The sequence below is a fragment of the Mus caroli genome, unplaced genomic scaffold, assembly GCF_978045245.1.
Source record: "Mus caroli unplaced genomic scaffold, Mus_caroli_1 scaffold_9, whole genome shotgun sequence".
NCBI classification, from domain to species: Eukaryota; Metazoa; Chordata; class Mammalia; order Rodentia; family Muridae; genus Mus; species Mus caroli.
The window spans coordinates 74,877,020-74,895,550 of record NW_028227264.1 but is presented as its reverse complement, the minus strand read 5'-3'; the positions used below and the strand labels follow the sequence as shown (position 1 = coordinate 74,895,550).

Sequence of the window (18,531 nt, the reverse complement as noted above, 5' to 3'; positions counted from 1 at the left end):
GAAGTATGGGGCTTTGGAGGTCAACACACATAAGCATCCCTTCTATATGACTCTGACAGCATGTCATGAGCTACTGGTTGACACTCCACCTCTGCCATATACATTCATTAGTAATTCCAGGAGCGGGGAATGTGGGAGGACATGGAGAACTCTCTCCATTCACGGGAGTTTAGAGCACAGGACTATAACAGCGTCCTCTTAGAGGAAATGAACACCCTTCACTATGTCACAAGTCCCTGCAGCAGCCCCAGAGTGGTGTATGAAAGCCAGTCTTGAAGAAGGGACTTCTCATACATCAGTGATGTGGGAGAGGGGTCCATCTGCAGCTGTTCCATACCACAGTTGCTACCAAAGCACCTTCACTAGCATCCCCTATTCCATATGCCCATACCACAGTCCCCTGGAAAACAGCCCTTTATCAGCATCAACCATCACACCCTTACCAACATTCTCCTTGCATCTCCTTACCAACACTCTCCTGTCAACACTGCCTGACAGCCATGTACTCATTAACATCTCATGAGATCTACCAAACATCACTACATTAATATACCTCCATCAGTGTCCACAGTCCTATATTCTCAACCATATCTGTTGCAAACAGCTCCAAACCAAAATTCCTTCACCATTGTGCTCCTACCAGTAACCTCTCACAGCTGTCCTGTCACCAGATCTCCTCACCACAGCACCCACCACACACACACACACACACACACACACACACACACACTCCTCCACAAGCCTAATGATACCACTACCTCTGGACAGAAGCGACCTACTTCCCCCACACCAGCATCCCCTCCCACAGTCCCTCCTCAAATTCTCCCCATCAGCAGCATGTTTTTACCATGCCTCTATCGATTTCTCTTCATGCTCTTCCCCTTACCATCACTTTCCTTCAACTCACTTCATCCCCCTCGGCATCTGCCAATCATGGCTTTCCGATCACCACCTTTCCCTCAGTACCGCCCCCTTACTGAGTTCCCCCCACCCCAGTCCCCTCATCAGAATCCTCTCACTACTTGACCTCATCAGGATCCACTCCCACCTTCCCTTCACCAATATCACCACTCATATTTCCCCCCAAGAGAACCCCTCACAAATAGGACCAAACCGCCTTACTCTTGCTGTTGTGGTCCTTCCAGTGTCCCCTTGCTTATGGGCCTTTAGACCTCTATGGTACTGGCTTGGGTCATGAGTTCAAGGATATGTGCAGTAACAAAATAGGTAATAACCTGACCCAACCCACCCCCCAAATGCACACAACATTTTCAGATGCTCCAAGGATGCTGGCTATACCATACTAGACTTCTCCCCACCACAGTGTGGACAGCCAATCTCCCACCCTGCTTTGGGGTCATCATAGCTATCGCTCTAGTTAATTTTCTTTCCTCTGATAAAACAGGGACAAAAAGCAACTCTGGAAGGAAATAACATGCTTGGCTTACACTTCCACGTCACAATCCATCATCAAGGGAAGTTGGAACAGAAACTGAAGCAGAGGCCATAGAGGAATGCTGCTTCCTGGCTCCCTCCCTCTGACTCATGCCCAGACAGCTTTCTTATATAACCCAGGACCACCTGCATAGGATTAGCACTGCCCACAGTGGTCAGAGTCTTCCCACATCAATTAACAATCAAGGGGACAATTCCCCACAGATTCAGCCACAGGTCAATCTGATCTGGGCAGTCACTCATCTGAGACTCCCTCTTCCCAGATGACTCTTGGTTGTAGACAAACTAAATAGGATGCCTCTTCCTGAAAATGATAACATGCCTCGCCACTCCGCCTACACGTTCCTGCAATAGACATACTGAAGGGAGGAGTTTTAATCCAACCTTCTCTGCCATCCTGCAGCCGCTCTGGGTTGCTACTCTATTTCTGGGTTACGGTATTGGGATATGGCTAGGGTTGGGACCTAATTCCAGTAGGGGAATCAGAATCTCCTCTCAGCCTGAGGAAGAGATCAAGGAAGCTGTGCCCTGGAAGGAGAAGTCTTCTGAGCCACTTTTGTGTGGCTCTTTTGTGTAAAGTGCAAAACCCAGGCTAGGCTGGGATTGGGTACTAACCTCCTCAACCCTCAATGTCCCTGGGCCTTAGGAGAAGAATACAGGAGCCTCATCTGTCTGCCTGCTTCCTCTCAAGACAGCCCCAACCCTGCGTGGGACCCACATGTGAGACTAGCAGCTCAGGCAGCCATGAGAGATTCCATGGGACACAGCGATATACCAATGGCATCTGTACTGGCTGGTTTTGTGTCAACTTGACACAGCTGAGTTATCACAGAGAAAGAAGCTTCAGGTGAGGAAATGCATCCATGAGACCCAGCTATAAGACATTTTTTCAATTAGTGATCAAGGGGGAAAGGCCCCTTTTAGGTGGTGACAAACCTTGGCTGGTAGTCTTGGTTCTATAAGAGAGCAGGCTGAGCAAGCCAGGGGAAGCAAGCCAGTAAGACACATCCCTCCATGGCCTCTGCATCAGCTCCTGCTTCCTGACCTGCTTCAGTTCCTGTCCTGACTTCCTTTGGTGATGAACAGCAATGTGGAAGTGTAAGGTGAATAAGCCCTTTCCTCCCCAACTTGCTTCTTGGTCATGATGTTTGTGCAGGAATCGAAACCCTGACTAAGACAGCCTCCGTGGTCCTCTCCCAACTGCAAGCACCGCCATTGCATAGTTCTGCATACTAACTGTGGAAGGCTTCCCCCACAAAGCTCTGAGCCAATGACCTTCACTACTGAAGTTTCTTGGAATACTAAGCTCCAGAAAGGAGCAATCCCCCTGTGCTGGTACCGCATCAGCCTTTTTCAGCCTAGTCCTTCCAAAGCTAGGGTCCTGTACCTCCATTCTATAGGCATGAGTTCAGGGACTCAAGACTCACACACACACACACACATACACACACTCGTCCTCTGAGACTCAACTTGCTACTGTGAAGGACAGAGAATGAGCCCTGAGAGATGCTTAAGCAAACACTCTTCGGAGGGCAATAGGGGCAAACCCATTGAGTCATGGTGGTCATCTTTGTCCCGTCTCCAGCAGAAGCACTGGCATTTTTTAATACTCAAATTGGCCAGAGCCCCTCACCGTTACTGGCCCGGCCCTTCCAAGCACCTTGTTAAGTACAGTCTATTTTGTATGAACTTCCTACAATGAAGGATTCCACCCCTTAGCCTGCAACACATGTGAAATGTCTGCTTGCGTGGCTTCCCCCGGTTGACGATGTCCCCTTCCCAGAAACAAATGACTTAAATTTTCGGATAGCCCATCTGTCTTTAAAAGGCATTTAGATTCCCTGCCTCACTTAGGGAGAATGTGCCACACACTGTTTGCTTTTTATAGCCTGTGTTAATGAGTACAACCATATTCGGGAGAGCTTTTCATGGACTGGGACATCCGAAAGTCATTGGGATGGTTTATTAGTAATAGGGACTAGAGAGAAAGGAAGTGACGAACACGACCTCTGAGGATGGAGGATGGGGTGAGCCCCCTTAAAGGTGGTATGGAAGGTAGATGTAGACTGTCTGGTGAAGGAAGAGAATGCCCTCACAGTCCTTAGAAACCAGACATCTCTGTTCCTTGCTACATGGCTGTGCTGGTGAATTGTATGTCAACTTGACACACAAACTAGAGTCATCGGAAAGGAGGGAACCTCAATTGAGAAGATGCCTCCATAAGATCTGGCTGTAAGGCATTGTCTTAATCAGTGATTGATGGGGCAGGGCCCAGCCCTTTGTGGGTGGGGCTACCGCTGGGCTGGTGGTCCTGGATTTTTATAAGAAAGCAGGCTGAGCAAGCTATGAAGAGCAAGGCAGCAAGCAGTATCCCTCCATAGCCCATGCATCAGCTCCTGCCTCCAGGTTCCTGCCGTGTTTGAGTTTCTGTCCTGACTTCCTTTAATGATGAACAGCAATGTGGAAGCGTAAGGCAAGTAAACCCTTTCCTCCCCAACTTGCTTTTTTGCTCATGGTGTTGCATCAGAGTAATGGTAATCCTAACTAAGAATCCAGTGCTCAGAGTATACCAGTGCTGGGTGCATAATCCTACACCTGGGAACTCTGGGGCTGGGGCTTCTAATTCATTGCTCACAGATCAACAGGTTCCCTGGCCATCCTCCCAATTGCAGTCTCAGTCCTTGACTATGGGCCCCAAACCCAAGCACACCAGGAAGACTTGTGTTCAGAATTTACCAGAAACCATGGATAACAGAGGGTATCAGGATACCACCACCAATAAGGCCCTACCATACCCTACCCCAAACCCCCTCTGTCACATCTTCTGATCCTGCATAGACAGCTGTGCGTAGAGCCCCAACCTGGCCCTGCTGGTGTCATGGCTGACTCTTCCCCCCAAGCAAGGCTTGGGCCACTTAAGATAGGTAAGGAATACTGGAAGTTGGACCATTCACCGGGGGCGGTCTCTTCACTCCTTTCGGGCTTCTAGGCTACCCAGCACCAGTACAGCCTGAGTCTTGGCTTCCTGCAGAAGGCTGGAGATTCGATGGTGTGTCTGACAGACAAAAAGGGATATGTCACCCTACAACTTCCATGCTTGCTTCTCCTGACAAAGTAATCCCAGGTTCACACTGCCCCCTCTCCATGACATAACCACCTCACAGTGACTAGGGACATCTTGGACAGCTACTCCTGGATTTCTCAGTGTGGGTAGGAACTCTGAGGACAGCCACAACCATTGACACTCCATAGACTTCTATCCAAGTTTGTTTTTTGTTTGTTTGTTTGTTTGTTTGTTTGTTTTTGCTTCTCCTCAGACTGCAAAGGGTAGAGCTGTGTCCATAAGACCCAAAGGGGCAGGACTCACGTGGTTCATACTGTCTTAAGTCAATCAGGGAGGAGCTGGACCCAAAAGATATCCAATTGCTAGCATCCCATATAAGAACTGAGCCCTTAAAAAGGTGTTTTTGAAATATCCATGGGTCAGATGCTTAAGAATGGGACCGGGAACACTTGTGTCTGTTGATTGACAGGGACTTCCTTCAAAGCAATAGAAATGCCTTGAAACTTGCTAGAGTGGTGGCTATATACTATTATGGATGTGCAAAAAAAACTCTACTTTGTTGTATCCTTTAAAATTGCAATTTGTGTGCTCCACAGAATTTACCTCAATACTACAATAAAATTGTCACGTGACTGTTATGAATGCTGAGGTTCAGTTCATTTCTTAAAGTTATTGTTTTTCCAGTCCCTAAGTGTTGGTGTTTGTAGGGGGAAGAAGGGGCGCCAACCTGAAGTGGTCAAATTTCAGTTCTACATAGAACAGGGAATGTCATGTGGGCATTGGGACGCTATCTAACAACTCTTAGCCAAGCTGGACCTATGGGAAAGAGAATATCAAAGTATTCCATCCGGCATCTGGTCACTCTGTCCCCATGGTCCTTGGATGGATGGATGGATGGATGGATAGACAGACAGACAGACAGACAGACAGACAGACAGACAGATAGACAGATAGCAAGGGCCCGTTCCTTCAGGTGACTAGTAAGAGTCAACCCTGCCCACAGTAGACATGGAAGATCCCTGGGTGGAGCCTGGCATCACATCTGCCCACCTTCTCTTTAAATACATCATCCGTCACGTCCTTCAGGTTGATGAGCACGTTGAAGTACGCACCAAACACACCTGTCTCCAAGGCTTTGGCTGCCACCTGAAGAGACACCAGACAAAGGGGCTGGTTCTGGACCCACAGTGCCTCCGCACCCTTTGAAAGTCTCACCCCTCGTGTCAAGACTGAGCAAGCTGACCCCTCCTACAGACTGCCCAACAGGCAAGGACTCCATGCACACCTTCATGTTCTATACCATCAGACCTGACCCTATCCACAGAGATCAGGCTAACCGTGGTCACTGTGGCCTGAGACATGAACCTGAAAAAGGAATCCTCTACAAATTTGAAGATACAGCTGCGGAAGGCCTGAGGAAGCTGTGAAAGTGGGATGTATGCTCTAAAAGCTGTCAACCCCTCTAAACTTGCCCTCGGGAGCTGTCTGTCCAAAAAGCAGGGCCACTCCCAGAATAGAGGATCATTTCTCTAGGACCTCAGAACTAAATGCTGAAATACCTTGCATACTGTAGGGTTTCTGGGTTAGCTACAGGAGTCACAGTGTATGGCTTTGTTTTGTCCCATCCCCCACACTGGACATAGTTGAGTGATGTCTACTTCTGTGGACTGCCCCAGGTACTCCCCAGTATGGAGGGATATGGGTGTTCTGTCTTCAACTGGACACTGAACAAGACTGTGAGCGTTGACTGTTGACTCCCTGGCACCACCATCTTACCTGCAGGTCAGACAAGCAGGACAGGTTCCCACAGTGGGCCAGCTCCTGCAGCGCCGGCCATAGCTGGGACACAGTCTCGGCCAGTTTCAGTGGCACAGCGACCGCCTGTCTCAGCCCCTCCTGCAGAGCACATGCACGCCTAGAACCCAGGCAGCGATGTGTGAGTTAGGGAGACAGAATACATTCTGTGCCAGCTCCTTAGACACTGAGACCCATGGCCCAGAGGATCCAGCAGGGATGCCTGGCCAATGCAATGTGCTTACCTGTCTCTCTCTTCAGGCGTGTTCTTGGGCAGCTTTATTGCCTCCTATGGGGGAAAAAAGATCGAGCAGCCATGAGGGGTTGTGTATCCCCTGGCCATGCTGACAGCTGAGGGCCACATGGGCAGCATTTACCCACAGCCTCCAGCATGGGCGTTTCCCCACAGCATGTACATTGTGTGCTACAGGCCAAAGACAAGGATGCATTCTTTGGGGATGGTGTTTCTGTTGGTGTCTGTGATTTGTGGGCCTGGGCACCAGGGTCTGGGTGTCATAAGCCCACCTGGCTGCCTGGAGGAGACAGGTGTGTGGCATTCTCTGGGAACCTTGCTTCTAGGAAAAGATGCCAAGATCCTTTAAAGATCCCCAATAAAGGCCCCCAAATTCTTCCCAGCATTCGTCCACAGTACCAGGCTCTCCTGGTGCAAATTCCAATTTAAAATGATGCTAACAACTTTGTCACTCACAGGAGTGACGCTGGTGCTAAAGCCCTGAGACCTTCACTGCTGTGGTGCCAATATCTCTTGCCCTGGCCATCGGTAGACTTCGCCTTTCTTCTGAATGGCTACAGGTATGGTTTGTAGTGTCACAGGAAGGGATTCTGTGCATGACAAATGCTGTAAACCCAACCCTCCCACACAGTCCCCTTCCATCTTGCAGGACGGGACAGGATGGGTGCAGCTGACTAGGTACAGCCATTATTGTTCCTATTTATACAGATCACCAGGAAGTCATTATCAGTGGCCCTTCTGTCAGCCATGGCTGACAGCAGAGGCTAAGCAGACAGTGTCCCCAGCTAACTTGTCACTATGTCACAGTACACCTCTCCTCCTGCGTGGGGAATGTGGTACTCAAGCTGGCTTCGTGTCTGCCATGACCTTCCTCCAACAGCCCACCTAGTCAGCTCTGTTTCCCAACTTATTATGAGTTTTATTATGTTTTTCTTTCTCTTTTTTTTGCTTTTTTTAAATTGTTTTGATTTTGATGAGAAAGGCATACAGATCTAGCATTTTGCTTCTAGAAATTTCTTCCATATATTGTGGCTCTTTCCTCGTTTGTTTATTTATTTCCAAAAAAAGAAAAAAGAAAAGAAAATCCATCTTCTTGCTGCTCACGAGGGATTTACACAAACTTCATCTCATGTTATTTTATATCTTCTCGTATGCTTTTGACGTTTATTGACTCTGTTCTGTATTGGCTTTCAATCAACTTTCATTTAAGCTGACTTTAATAGTTGGCTTTCTGAGTATCCACCTTATTTCTTACTTTTAATTTGTAATGTGAGAGTTGTCTCTGAATTTCTAATATTTGTATCAAAACTTATTTCTCTTTAAGTCTCTCTCTCTGTGTGCTTACATCTCTGTTTGTGTCTCTCTATCTCTATGTGTCTCTGTCTGTGTCTCCATCTCTCTCTGTCTCTGTCACTCAGTTCTTATCTCTCTGTTTCTACCTCCACCTGTGTCTCTGTTTATGTACATCTCTGTTTCTGTGTGTTTATCACTATGTGTGGCAGTCTCTGTCTCTGTCTCTGTCTCTGTCTCTCTCTCTCTCTCTCTCTCTCTCTCTCTCTCTCTCTCTCTCTCACTCTCTTTGGTTTTGGTTTTGGTTTTGGTTTTTGGAGACAGGGTTTCTCTGTATAGCCCTGGCTGTCTTGGAACTCACTCTGTAGACCAGGCTGGCCTCAAACTCAGAAATTCATCTGCCTCTGCCTCCCAAATGCTGGGATTAAAGGTGTGCGCCACCACGCCCGGCACTCTGTATCTCTTTATGTGTGTGTCTCTGTCTCTGTATCTCTCTATGTCAGTCTGGATATGTGTATCTCCCGCTTCTAAGCATCTCTTTCATCTTTTCAGAGTCGGGCCCTGGATCCTCGCCACGTCCTCTGATCTGCTCACAGCCTGTCATTATTTCTCAAGATGGTTTTTCCACCTCCAGACTCCCCTTATGTTTCCTATCATCCACAAGGCTGAGGGATTCTTTCCAGTCTAAGGCTCTAGTCTCCAAGTTTGTTCTATGACCTCCTTGGAGCTCTGGCCTACTGAGGTGGTCAGGACAGGGGGTGGGGCAGCCCCTGCAGCTTGCCCCTTACCAGAGTACAGTGCCAGCCTCCATTGTGGGGCAGATGATCTAAAGGCAGTAGGCTTCCTTCCTGCAGGTCTTAGAATCTAGGGTTCAGCTGTCACACATCACTGGCCTGAAAGCCAAGATTCCGGCTGGCCAGCCTATGAGAAGCATCTGCGCATGCACTCAAGGCTACCAGCCTCTATCCCTCCAGGATCCCCAATTCCAGGGTCCTCCCACTCTGGGGTTCTACCCTCCAAAGCTTCCTTCTCTGGGACAATGTCCATGCTCTCCAGGACTGGACCCTCAAGCTTGCAGAAAGTAGGGGCTCCTAGGATAGAGGCAGATCATGACACCTCCCCAGTGCCCCTGGCCTCTGGTTGCAGATTTGCAGGCTACTGTGGCTAGCCAGCCTAGGCCTAGTAGTTCTGCACACTCACCAAACAGGCAGCAAACGCCCGGGCATCAGCATCCACCAATGAAGTCAGCTGGGCAGAGGCTGCATGGAAGGGTGGGATCAGGCGTCGCATTGTGGAATCCAAGTGATCAAACTGGCGCCGGCCATAGGTCATCTGGCCCACCATAGAAGCCAGGGCTGCACCCTGATAAGGGGAAAGATGGGGGGGGGCGGTGGCAGAACCTGGCCAAGGAGCTGCCCTGTCCTTCAGCGAGGAACAAGTGCATGGAGATGAACTGTAGAGTCTCAGCCTGTAGGGTCCCCCACTACGGAGTCCCCCAACCTGATTCCTGCCCTCCAGGATCTCCTACTCTGCCCCCGCAAGCCCCACCCCATCCTGGGTCCTGCCTTCTATAGCTCCTCCCTCAGGTGCTCACCAGAGCTGCAACCGCTGCTGCTACAGAACCTCCTCCTGGGGCAGCAGAGCGGGCTCCCACCTCCCGAACAAAACCGCGCAGCGAAGTGTCCAACAGGCTCTGTTCTGGTCCACTATCGGGGACTAGGTACCTACCCAGTGGGAGAGACTTAAAGAAGGGGAGACAGACAATCTTACCCCAAGCCCCGAGCTAAGAGCCGGGAGAGAAGAAATGAGGACAGGCAGAAAGGGGCGGGGCTGAAGCATGTGGGTTTGGGGGTGGGGGTGGAGGGATCAGGCATCAGGCATGAGGACTTGAGGTATGGGGACCAGAGTTGTGAAGATGAGGACGAAGTAGATGTGGGAAGAGTGATAAAGCAGGTAAAGAACGGGCAGGAAGGGAACAGAGTGGAGGATTTGGGGCAGAGACGTGAGGAGGCCTCACTCGATGATCCGTTCCTTTGGGTCGAAGGGCGCCAGCGAATCCAGCCCCAGCCGGTTCACCACCTGGAGAGCGGGCATCCCACCTTAGCCAATGCTTAGCTTTGCTTCACCTTGACAAGTTTTGCCCACACTCCCTTCCCAGGAACCTAACCAATTCGCTTCCTGCCAGGTTGAGATAACACACAGAAACACCCCATGTTCCCAGGGAAAACAAGGGAGAGAAAAGGTCTCCTACTCTTCCCTCCTGAGGAGCCTCCAAAGCCATGGGAGGGACAGGGGCCAGCTAAACCCTCTTCTTGGGACAGGAGTCTAACTCTTCTATATATGTATCTGGAAAGGGGTGAGGCGGGAGTGGGTGAGTGGGTGGAGGCAAAGGGGAGGATGGGATGGAGGGGGTTGTGGAGGGATAACTGGGAAGGGGATATCATTGAAATGTAAATGAATAAAATGACTAATAAAATAAATAAATACATAAATAAATAAAAAGAAATTGTTTTTTTTTTTTAAATCTGACTCAGAATCTAATAGAGTCTCACAGTCAGAAATAGTCAGAGACAGTCAGGGACAGTCAGGGACAGCTTTGATTACCTCAACATAAATAGGAGGAAAACTGTCCCTTTTAAGATTAGAATTCATCCCAACAAAGACCATTCGGCCCTCTATGAAGCCATAGAACAGCATCAGCATTCCTCACGTTCTAAAAGCAGGACGGGGACACCCCCCACCCCAAAGGTGGTTATAGAAATGGATAAGGAATGTCACCCGAGAGTTGGGACACAGAATTTGAAAACAGTGGATAAAACAATTTCCTGGGAAATACATCCCCACCTCACCCCACCCCCAGCAGATCCCAGGTTCACTGAATTGAGCAAAGGTTCATAGGTTAGCAGAGAGTCTTCCAAAGAGAGTCACTGGAAGATGGGACCAGGGGAGGTATACACCTGGGACACGCTCACAGTCAGCTATTGAATGGATCACAGGGCCCCCAGTGGAGGAGCTAGAAAAAGCACCCAAGGAGCTAAAGGGGTCTGCAACCCTATAGGTGGAACAACAATATAAACTAACCAGTACCCCCAGAGCTCGTGTCTCTAGCTGCATATGTAGCAGAAGATGGCCTAGTCGGCCATCATTGGGAAGAGAGGGCCCTTGGTCTTGCAAACTTTATATGCCTCAGTACAGGGGAACGCCAGGGCCAAGAAGTAGGAGTGGATAGGTAGGGGAGCAGGGAGGGGGGAGGGTATAGGGGACTTTCGGGATAGCATTTGAAATGTAAATGAAGAAAATATCTAATAAAAAATTGAAAAAAAAAGACATATGTATCCAAATCTGCAAACTGTCAGGTATAGAGGTATAAGGAACTTTCCAGCAGACGTGGCTCCTCACAGGAGCAGTCAGCCCGGGATTTAGGAAGCAGAGAACATAACATTTATATAGTACAAGTCACAAGGGAAGCTGGGGTAATGTTCTTCTAAATGGACAATGAAAATGGAAACTCTTCTAATCACAAGTCTAGGGCTGGCAGCAGAACTTGGTCAATGAAGTGCTTGCCACTCAAGCGCAGAACCTTGAGTAAGCTCCCCAGGACCCATATCAGAAGTAAATAAATAGAGAAAGAAAGAAAGAAAGAAAGAAAGAAAGAAAGAAAGAAAGAAAGAAAGAAAGAAAGAAAGAGAGAAAGAAAGAAAGAAAGAGAGAAAGAAAGAAAGAAAGAAAGAAAGAAGGGGAAAAGAAAAGAAAGAAAAGAAAAGAAAAGAAAAGAAAAGAAAAGAAAAGAAAAGAAAAGAAAAGAAAAGAGAGAAGAGACGAAGAGAGGAGAGGAGAGGAGAGGAGAGGAGAGGAGAGGAGAGGAGAGGAGAGAGGAGAGAGGAGAGAGGAGAGAGGAGAGAGGAGAGAGGAGAGAGGAGAGAGGAGAGAGGAGAGAGGAGAGAGGAGAGAGGAGAGAGGAGAGAGGAGAGAGGAGAGAGGAGAGAGGAGAGAGGAGAGAGGAGAGAGGAGAGAGGAGAGAGGAGAGAGGAGAGAGGAGAGAGGAGAGAGGAGAGAGGAGAGAGAAGAGAAGAGAAAAGAGAAGAGAAAAGAGAAGAGAAAAGAGAAAAGAGAAAAGAGAAGAGAAAAGAGAAGAAAAACGTAAAAGCCTGTCACGGTGGCAAGGACATTACTTATAATTCCAGTGCCAGGGAAGTGGAGAAAAGAGGCCTAGCCTACTTAGTGAGTTCCAGCCAGTGAAAGACCGTGTCACACGCATGCATGCACAAGAGTACGCACACATGCACATGCCGGTTTGGGATTTGGGGTGGGCCTTTCTGGAACTATCAGCTTACTCCTAAAACAGCTCCTACAGCCTCCAGGCCTCCCTTGACATCTCCCTCCACAGCTCCCCACAAAAAGTAACATGGCCCACCAGCCGTATCCGATGCTCCTCCTCCAGAACAAACAGCTTCTCCTTGTCGCAGTAGAAGGCTGCGGCATCCAGTAAGGCCTTCAGAGGCACCAGGCCCACCAGCTGCGAGCCCACCACTGGGAGATTCAGCTCCTGTGAGACAGAGGTGAGATCAGTGCCTCAGGGTTTCCGGGTGTGTCAGAAGGGTGTGGGATGCATGGTCTTACTCACCTGAGCCTCTCTGCGGGCCTCCTCAAACACTGTGTGCAGAGCTGTGACCTCAAAGTCCAGGAGATTTGTGGACACCTGAGCCAGGTTCTTCTCTTCCAGGTACCAACCGATGCCCTGGACCTTTTTCAGACGTCCAGGCTACAAAGAGATGCATCCCCAGGCGTAGGCTGAGAATCTCATCTCTGGCTGGCCCCTGCTCCCCAGCTTCCTTTGTGACTTGTGTTCCCTAGCCAGATGAGTCAGGCAAGGTGACCCCAGGTAGCTGGGTTGACACTGTGACTCTCCCTGCTCTTTCTATCTTCCTTGGTCTGGCTAGAGAGATGAGGCAAAACCACATGAAAACTGAGGCCCCAAAGGCCAGGTTTGGTGCCGCTCTGTGACCACATCATGTTCTAGAGACCTAGGAATGCTGATGTCAGAGGCCCCGGGGAGTCCCAACTCCGCTATGGTCCATCTCCCACCCACTTGCTATATCAGTCACTCTGATCCACTCTCTTTGATGACCAAAGGCAGGAATCTGAGCTCGCCTTTGGAAGAAAGCAAGGTCACTATTCTTCACTTTGTGCTTATAGATAGCCAATGCTGCAGGAAGCCAGGCTCCTGGACCCTCCCTGCTTGCTAAGACTGGAGATTGGGTCAGATGGGATGAGGGGGATCCCTCCATCTTTCATCAGGTATATCTGTGTCCCCTGTGTCTGATACGGACTCTGGGGAAGGGATGCTCAGGCTAGCTGATGAGTTCTATGCAGACCTGGTACAGACAGAGGCATTGTGTGGTGGGTCGGGGTGGGGTCTGAAGAATAACTTATTGCATCTAAAAGGACATGGGGATGTGGAGATTTCTGGGACTGCTAGGCAGCTGTCTACACAGAAGCCTGACCCTGTCTGCTTCTGCGGAAATGTCTGCTAAAAACAAGGGCTTCTGGGACTGGAGAGATGGCTCAGTGGATAAGAGCACTTGCTGCACTTCTAGAGGACCTGGGCTGGATTCCCAGCATCCACATGGTGGCTTATAGTCATAGATGACTCAAGGGACACAGTACGATTTCTGCCATGCAGGCCAAACACAAATAAATATTTGTTAAGGGGCTCCTCAAGTTCAAACAGTGAACTCTGATCCTGAGACCACACACACACACACACACACACACACACACACACACACACACACTAAGGTAAACAATCTTCCCAGGGGATTCTGAGGAAGATCCCTGGAGGGATGAGACAGCAAACTGGAAACTACCCACCTGGTCTTTCCCTCGGCCCTGCTCCCGCAGGTTAAGAGCAATACGGTGGGCCTGCTCCTTGGTGCTTAGCAGGTTGATATTGAATGCAATGAGGAACTTCCGTGCACCCGTGACAGTAGCACCCCAACTGGGAACAAAGGAGCTAGGGCCAAAGTCTGGCACCCACTCGGCCTGTTTGAGCTGTGGAAACATTTACCTGGGGGTGAGGAGGAGGGGCCCTGTACCTACCTACTCTCCCCAGGGGGGAAATGGCAGGGAGGCCACCCTCTCACACCCAGCCACGTGTGTGGGGGAGCACCTTCTCAGGCAGGGCCTCATACTCTCCAGCCCGGATGGCTGGCAGGGTCTGACGACTGGGCGTCTGAGCTGCCTCACCATAGAGATACACTGCAAAGAAACCCAACCGGTCAGGTGCTTAGCTGGGTAGAATTCAGTACTCTCAATCCCACAGGGACCCAGGCAAGGTGGCTCCTTCTAGCTTCAGCTGGGGGTAGGTCTTCTTTGGCTTTACTCACTAGGGAGCCCCACCTTCTCCATACTCTTGGAATGGGCATTGCAATTCAGATGCCTCTGGCTTACCCAAAACCAGTACTGCTGTAGAGCACATACTTACAGTTAAGGTAGGATGTGTGGGGAACGCTGATGGGATACTCTCAGGTTTCTGTTTTAAAATGTTTTGGGGGAGCTGGCAAGAAGGCTCAGTGGTAAAAGCACTGACTGCTCTTCTGAAGGTCCTGAGTTCAAATCCCAGCAACCACATGGTGGCTCACAACTACCCGTAATGAGACCTGACGCCCTCTTCTGGTGCGTCTGAAGACAGCTACAGTGTACTCATGTACATACACTAATAACTAAATCTTTGGGCCTGAGCGAGCAGGGCCAACTGGAGCGAGCAGGGTTGACCAGAGTGAGCAGGGATCCTAAAATCCAATCCCTAGCAACCACATGAAGGCTCACAACCATCTGTACAGCTACAGTGTACTCACATACATAAAATAAATAAATAAATCGTAAAAATGCTTTTTGACTGTGTGATAAACCTGTCCTCGGAGGAGAAAAGACAGAGCTTGCTGTATACGTGGGGCCTGGCCTCAGTTAGCTTGTGTTTATGGAATCAACAGGACCTGGCTGGACCCCGTCTATGCTGCTGTGTGGACTGCCTACCCTGGTGTCTCCCAACAAGACTGTGCTATGCAGTCTGTGTCTAGTTTGTCCCGAAGATCATTTTCTTGATCTAGCTAGTTTCCCAAAATACCCTCCCCCATTTTTCACATATGTATAGTGTACAATTCTGTATGCCTATTCCTGCCTTTGTAAAGACTCATGAACACATGTACATATGAATGTAGAGACCCAAGGTTGACGTCGGGGATAACCCTTGATCATTCTCCAACTCTATTCACTGGGGTGATCTCTCACCCTGGTATGTAAGGCTAGTCTTGCTTACTAAATTCTTCTGTCTCTTCAGGTTGTCATTACAAGTGGTTCACCACACCCATCTGGCACTTATGGAGGTTCCTGGACATCTGACCTCTGGTCCTCATGCTTGAGTGGCAAACAGCGAAACCACTGAACCAGCCCCTCAATTCTTTCTGTTTGACAAGGCATGGGTTTCTTACCCTCCAGGCTCAGCAAGCTAAACTGCTTCATCACATGGTCAGACAATGTCCTGCAAGCAGAACCGGACATGCCGCCTATACTCTGCTGTGGTTGTGACTCCGTCTGGTATTTGCTTCCTTGTCTAAGAAAGAGGGCTGGTAATGGGGCTTCTTTCTTGGTAATAATCTGCATTATTTTTGTTTTATTTTGTTTTGTTTTATTGAGATAGGATATCTCTCTGTAGCCCAAACTGTCCTGAAACTATGGAGCAAGCTGGCCTTGAACTCACAGAGATCTACTTGCCTCTGCTTCCTTAGCACTGAGGTTAAAGATATGTGTGCAGCACCATGCTAGGCGTGATCTGCACTCTTAAAAGGTGTGGCACTCAGAGAACCAGAGAGCGTGTCAGAGACTGGAATCCGGAGGTGCACCAACATCAGTCCTCCCAGGACACTCACCTGGTACATTAAGTTCCTCTGCCAGCCGCTGCCCAAATGCCTTGGCACAGAGCACACACTCTTCCATGCTGACGCCCCTCACCGGGATGAAGGGACACACATCCAGAGCGCCCATTCGAGGGTGCTCACCTGCGGAAAAGGGGGCGGGGCTGTCATCCTTACAGCTGACCACAGTGACCATAGAGAGCAGCCAGCCTCAAGTGGTTGGCAGTAGCAACTGCTCCCAGGGTGGCTATCAGGGATGCCACAGTATGTGGCTGGCAAGAGAAGGAATATATATATATATATATTTCCCTTTAAAAAAAAAAAAAAGAATCACAAGGGCTGGCGAGATGGCTCAGTGGGTAAGAGCACTGACTGCTCTTCCAAAGGTCCTGAGTTTAAATTCCAGCAACCACATGGTGGCTCACAACCACTCGTAATGAGATCTGACGCCCTCTTCTGGTGCATCTGAAGACAGCTACAGTGTACTTATATATAATAATAAATAAATCTTTGGACCGGAGCGAGCAGGAACTGAGCGAATTGGGCTGACCTGAACGAGTGGGGTTGAACAGAGTGAGCAGTGGTTCTAAAAATTCAATTCCCAACAACCACATAAAGGCTCACAACCATTTGTACAGCTACAGTGTACTCACATACATAAAATAAATAAATAAATAAATAAATAAATCTTTTTTTTTTAACGTGCAAAAGGATCACAAAACCTTAGTGAGACCTTGCCAGGCTGAAAGTATCAGGCCTTGAATCGCCTCCGCCTTCCGTGGTAGCAGAGCATCCGCTCCCAATCCAGAACACTGTGCCTGGCTCCTCTTAACCTTGACAAACCTGTTATCTATTCCTTACTGCGACCTCTGAAAGCCGCTCCCAGAGAACGGACAGAGGTTGTGGCCTTTTGCCAGGCTCGGTGTGTCCACTAACCTTTGGCTCTACCCACTCCCCACCCCCCACCCCCACCCCCACCCCCACCCACCCCCACCCCCACCCTCCCCACCCCCGCCATTGTGTTTGCTTTAGAGGCAGTTGACACATTTGTTTCCCAGCTCTTTGTCCTCTTCTGGCTCCCCTAGGCCTTAGTCTAGTCAAGACCTTGGGATAAGGGAGCCCCTGTAGATGATCATAGAACCACTGGGTCCAAAAAGAGAGGTACCCACTCTAGAGGGCAGCTGATCTCCATAGCCTATGTCCTAAGGCTGTCTCCCTGCCTTCCCCCCAACCTGTTCCTGGGAATAGACACCAAGGCCACGCTTGACTTACACCGCATGGCCATGCATGCCCTGGGCCTGCCCCTCAACCAGAACGCCTTGGCACCAGCTCAGCCTGGAAATTGAACCACGAGAGCCCGGGCTCAGCCTGAGCTGCCTCACCCTTGTGCTTGCTCATGTCGATGAGCTGCGAGGCCGTACACGCAGCATGGAGGGCCCCCTCGACGACACACTCTGGCTGCCCCACAAAAGTGTAGACAGTGCGGTTGGTGGAGGGTCCGGCATCGACGTCCAACAGCACACAGCCCGGGGTCTGGGAGATGGCTCGAGAGATGGCATCAATCACCTGAAGAGAGAGGCCGGACACCGTGCCTCAGTCCCCACTTGGAAAAGCTGTAAACCCACACCCGAGTGTGATCTCAAGCAGGTAGTTTGACCAGTTCCCCCAAAGAGCTGACCTTCATTCAGCCCAAGAACCCACATGGCACAACAAGGAAGGTCCCCTGTGGCAGTGGCCATGATCACCCCAGGTTCAGGTTGGCCCAGAAAAATAAATAATGGGCCTTTTGCCAACACCCAGATACTCAGAGAAGGTGGACGGAGTCACATCCTTCTGGTGGGGACAGCCAGGGTAGGGACTGTCTGCTAATATGAGAAAGAAGCCAGATGAGCTGAGAGGTCAAAACTGGGGCCCAGAGCCCGAACCCTATCCTGAGGACTGCTCTGTGCCTCAGTTTTTCCATCATGTAAGGGGGTTGATAATAGTGCCTGCCTCTCAAGGCTTCAGGGGTGAGGAAGGAGTTAATATATATGTGGGGGTGACCTTTCCTGTGACTTCTGCCCTCTGCATCTCTCTATTCAGGGTACTTCGTTTTCAGGTAGGAACATTGCAGTCAAAGGATTCACTAGGCCCCTACCAGGAGCACTCCAAAATCCCCAGGCCCCCCTGCCATTCCTCCAGAGTGTTCCAGAGCTGACAGAAATGGCTCCTGAGAGGGATCCAATAGCTGCCTGTTCTAGGAAAGCAATCTTCTCCCACACCAAACTCACTCCCTTCCTGGGACCAGAGCACCCACGCAGCCCTGGAAGGAGCCTCACCTCCTGGTTGTTCCCCTCTGAGAAGTTGGGGACACATTCCACCAACTGGGACATGGCCAGCACCTGAGTCCAGAGGTTCCTCTCAAGAGGCTGTGGAGGGACACAGAGTGACAACTCTGATGGCCCTGGGGCCTTTATACCTTCCCACAGTTAGTTTCTTATTAACCAGGGACAGTGCGATGGGAGCTGAAGAATGCAGGGGTGCTCTCTGGGATGAGCTTGACGAAAAGCACATGAACAGCGTCAGAGGGGCACAGGCCGAGGACCCCAGGAGGCCTAGAGGGACAAAGTTCAGGCTAGGGCATCAAGCCAAGTTGAGCTCAAGGCCCAGCTTGGGCCAGGGTTGCCTATTGACCATCCAGGTGACCCTGTATTGCCCTCAGAGTGTGGCCTTTCTGGAAAAGGCTCCATGGGACTTCTGGCTTAGTAACTCTTCATGTCGGG

General features: G+C 49.9%; 1 protein-coding gene across 1 annotated transcript; it reads right to left on the bottom strand.

Moving 5' to 3' along the window:
- Positions 1 to 3,403: 3,403 nt before the first annotated feature.
- On the bottom strand, positions 3,404 to 18,206 carry Ftcd (formimidoyltransferase cyclodeaminase). Its single transcript, XM_021173939.3, has 14 exons — positions 18,088 to 18,206; positions 17,152 to 17,335; positions 15,785 to 15,913; positions 14,026 to 14,114; positions 13,728 to 13,907; positions 12,481 to 12,618; positions 12,271 to 12,402; positions 9,874 to 9,935; positions 9,451 to 9,580; positions 9,057 to 9,218; positions 6,559 to 6,602; positions 6,296 to 6,434; positions 5,570 to 5,665; positions 3,404 to 4,510 (listed from the first exon to the last, which is right to left on the bottom strand). The coding sequence occupies exons 1-14, from the start codon at positions 18,139 to 18,141 to the stop codon at positions 4,424 to 4,426; spliced, it is 1,626 nt and encodes a 541-aa protein (XP_021029598.1). The 5' UTR covers positions 18,142 to 18,206; the 3' UTR covers positions 3,404 to 4,423.
- Between the last annotated feature and the right edge of the window lie 325 nt (positions 18,207 to 18,531).

What these genes read in the sequence shown, in the direction of transcription:
- Ftcd (XM_021173939.3), bottom strand. Translation starts at nt 18,141, where the DNA reads ATGTCCCAGTTGGTGGAATGTGTCCCCAACTTCTCAGAGGGGAACAAC. An exon ending in AGGAGCATCGGATACGGCTG is followed by an intron (nt 9,936 to 12,270) that starts GTGGGCCATGTT and finishes CCCGCTCTCCAG; the next exon opens with GTGGTGAACCGGCTGGGGCT. An exon ending in CCAAAGGAACGGATCATCGA is followed by an intron (nt 9,581 to 9,873) that starts GTGAGGCCTCCT and finishes CCCACTGGGTAG; the next exon opens with GTACCTAGTCCCCGATAGTG.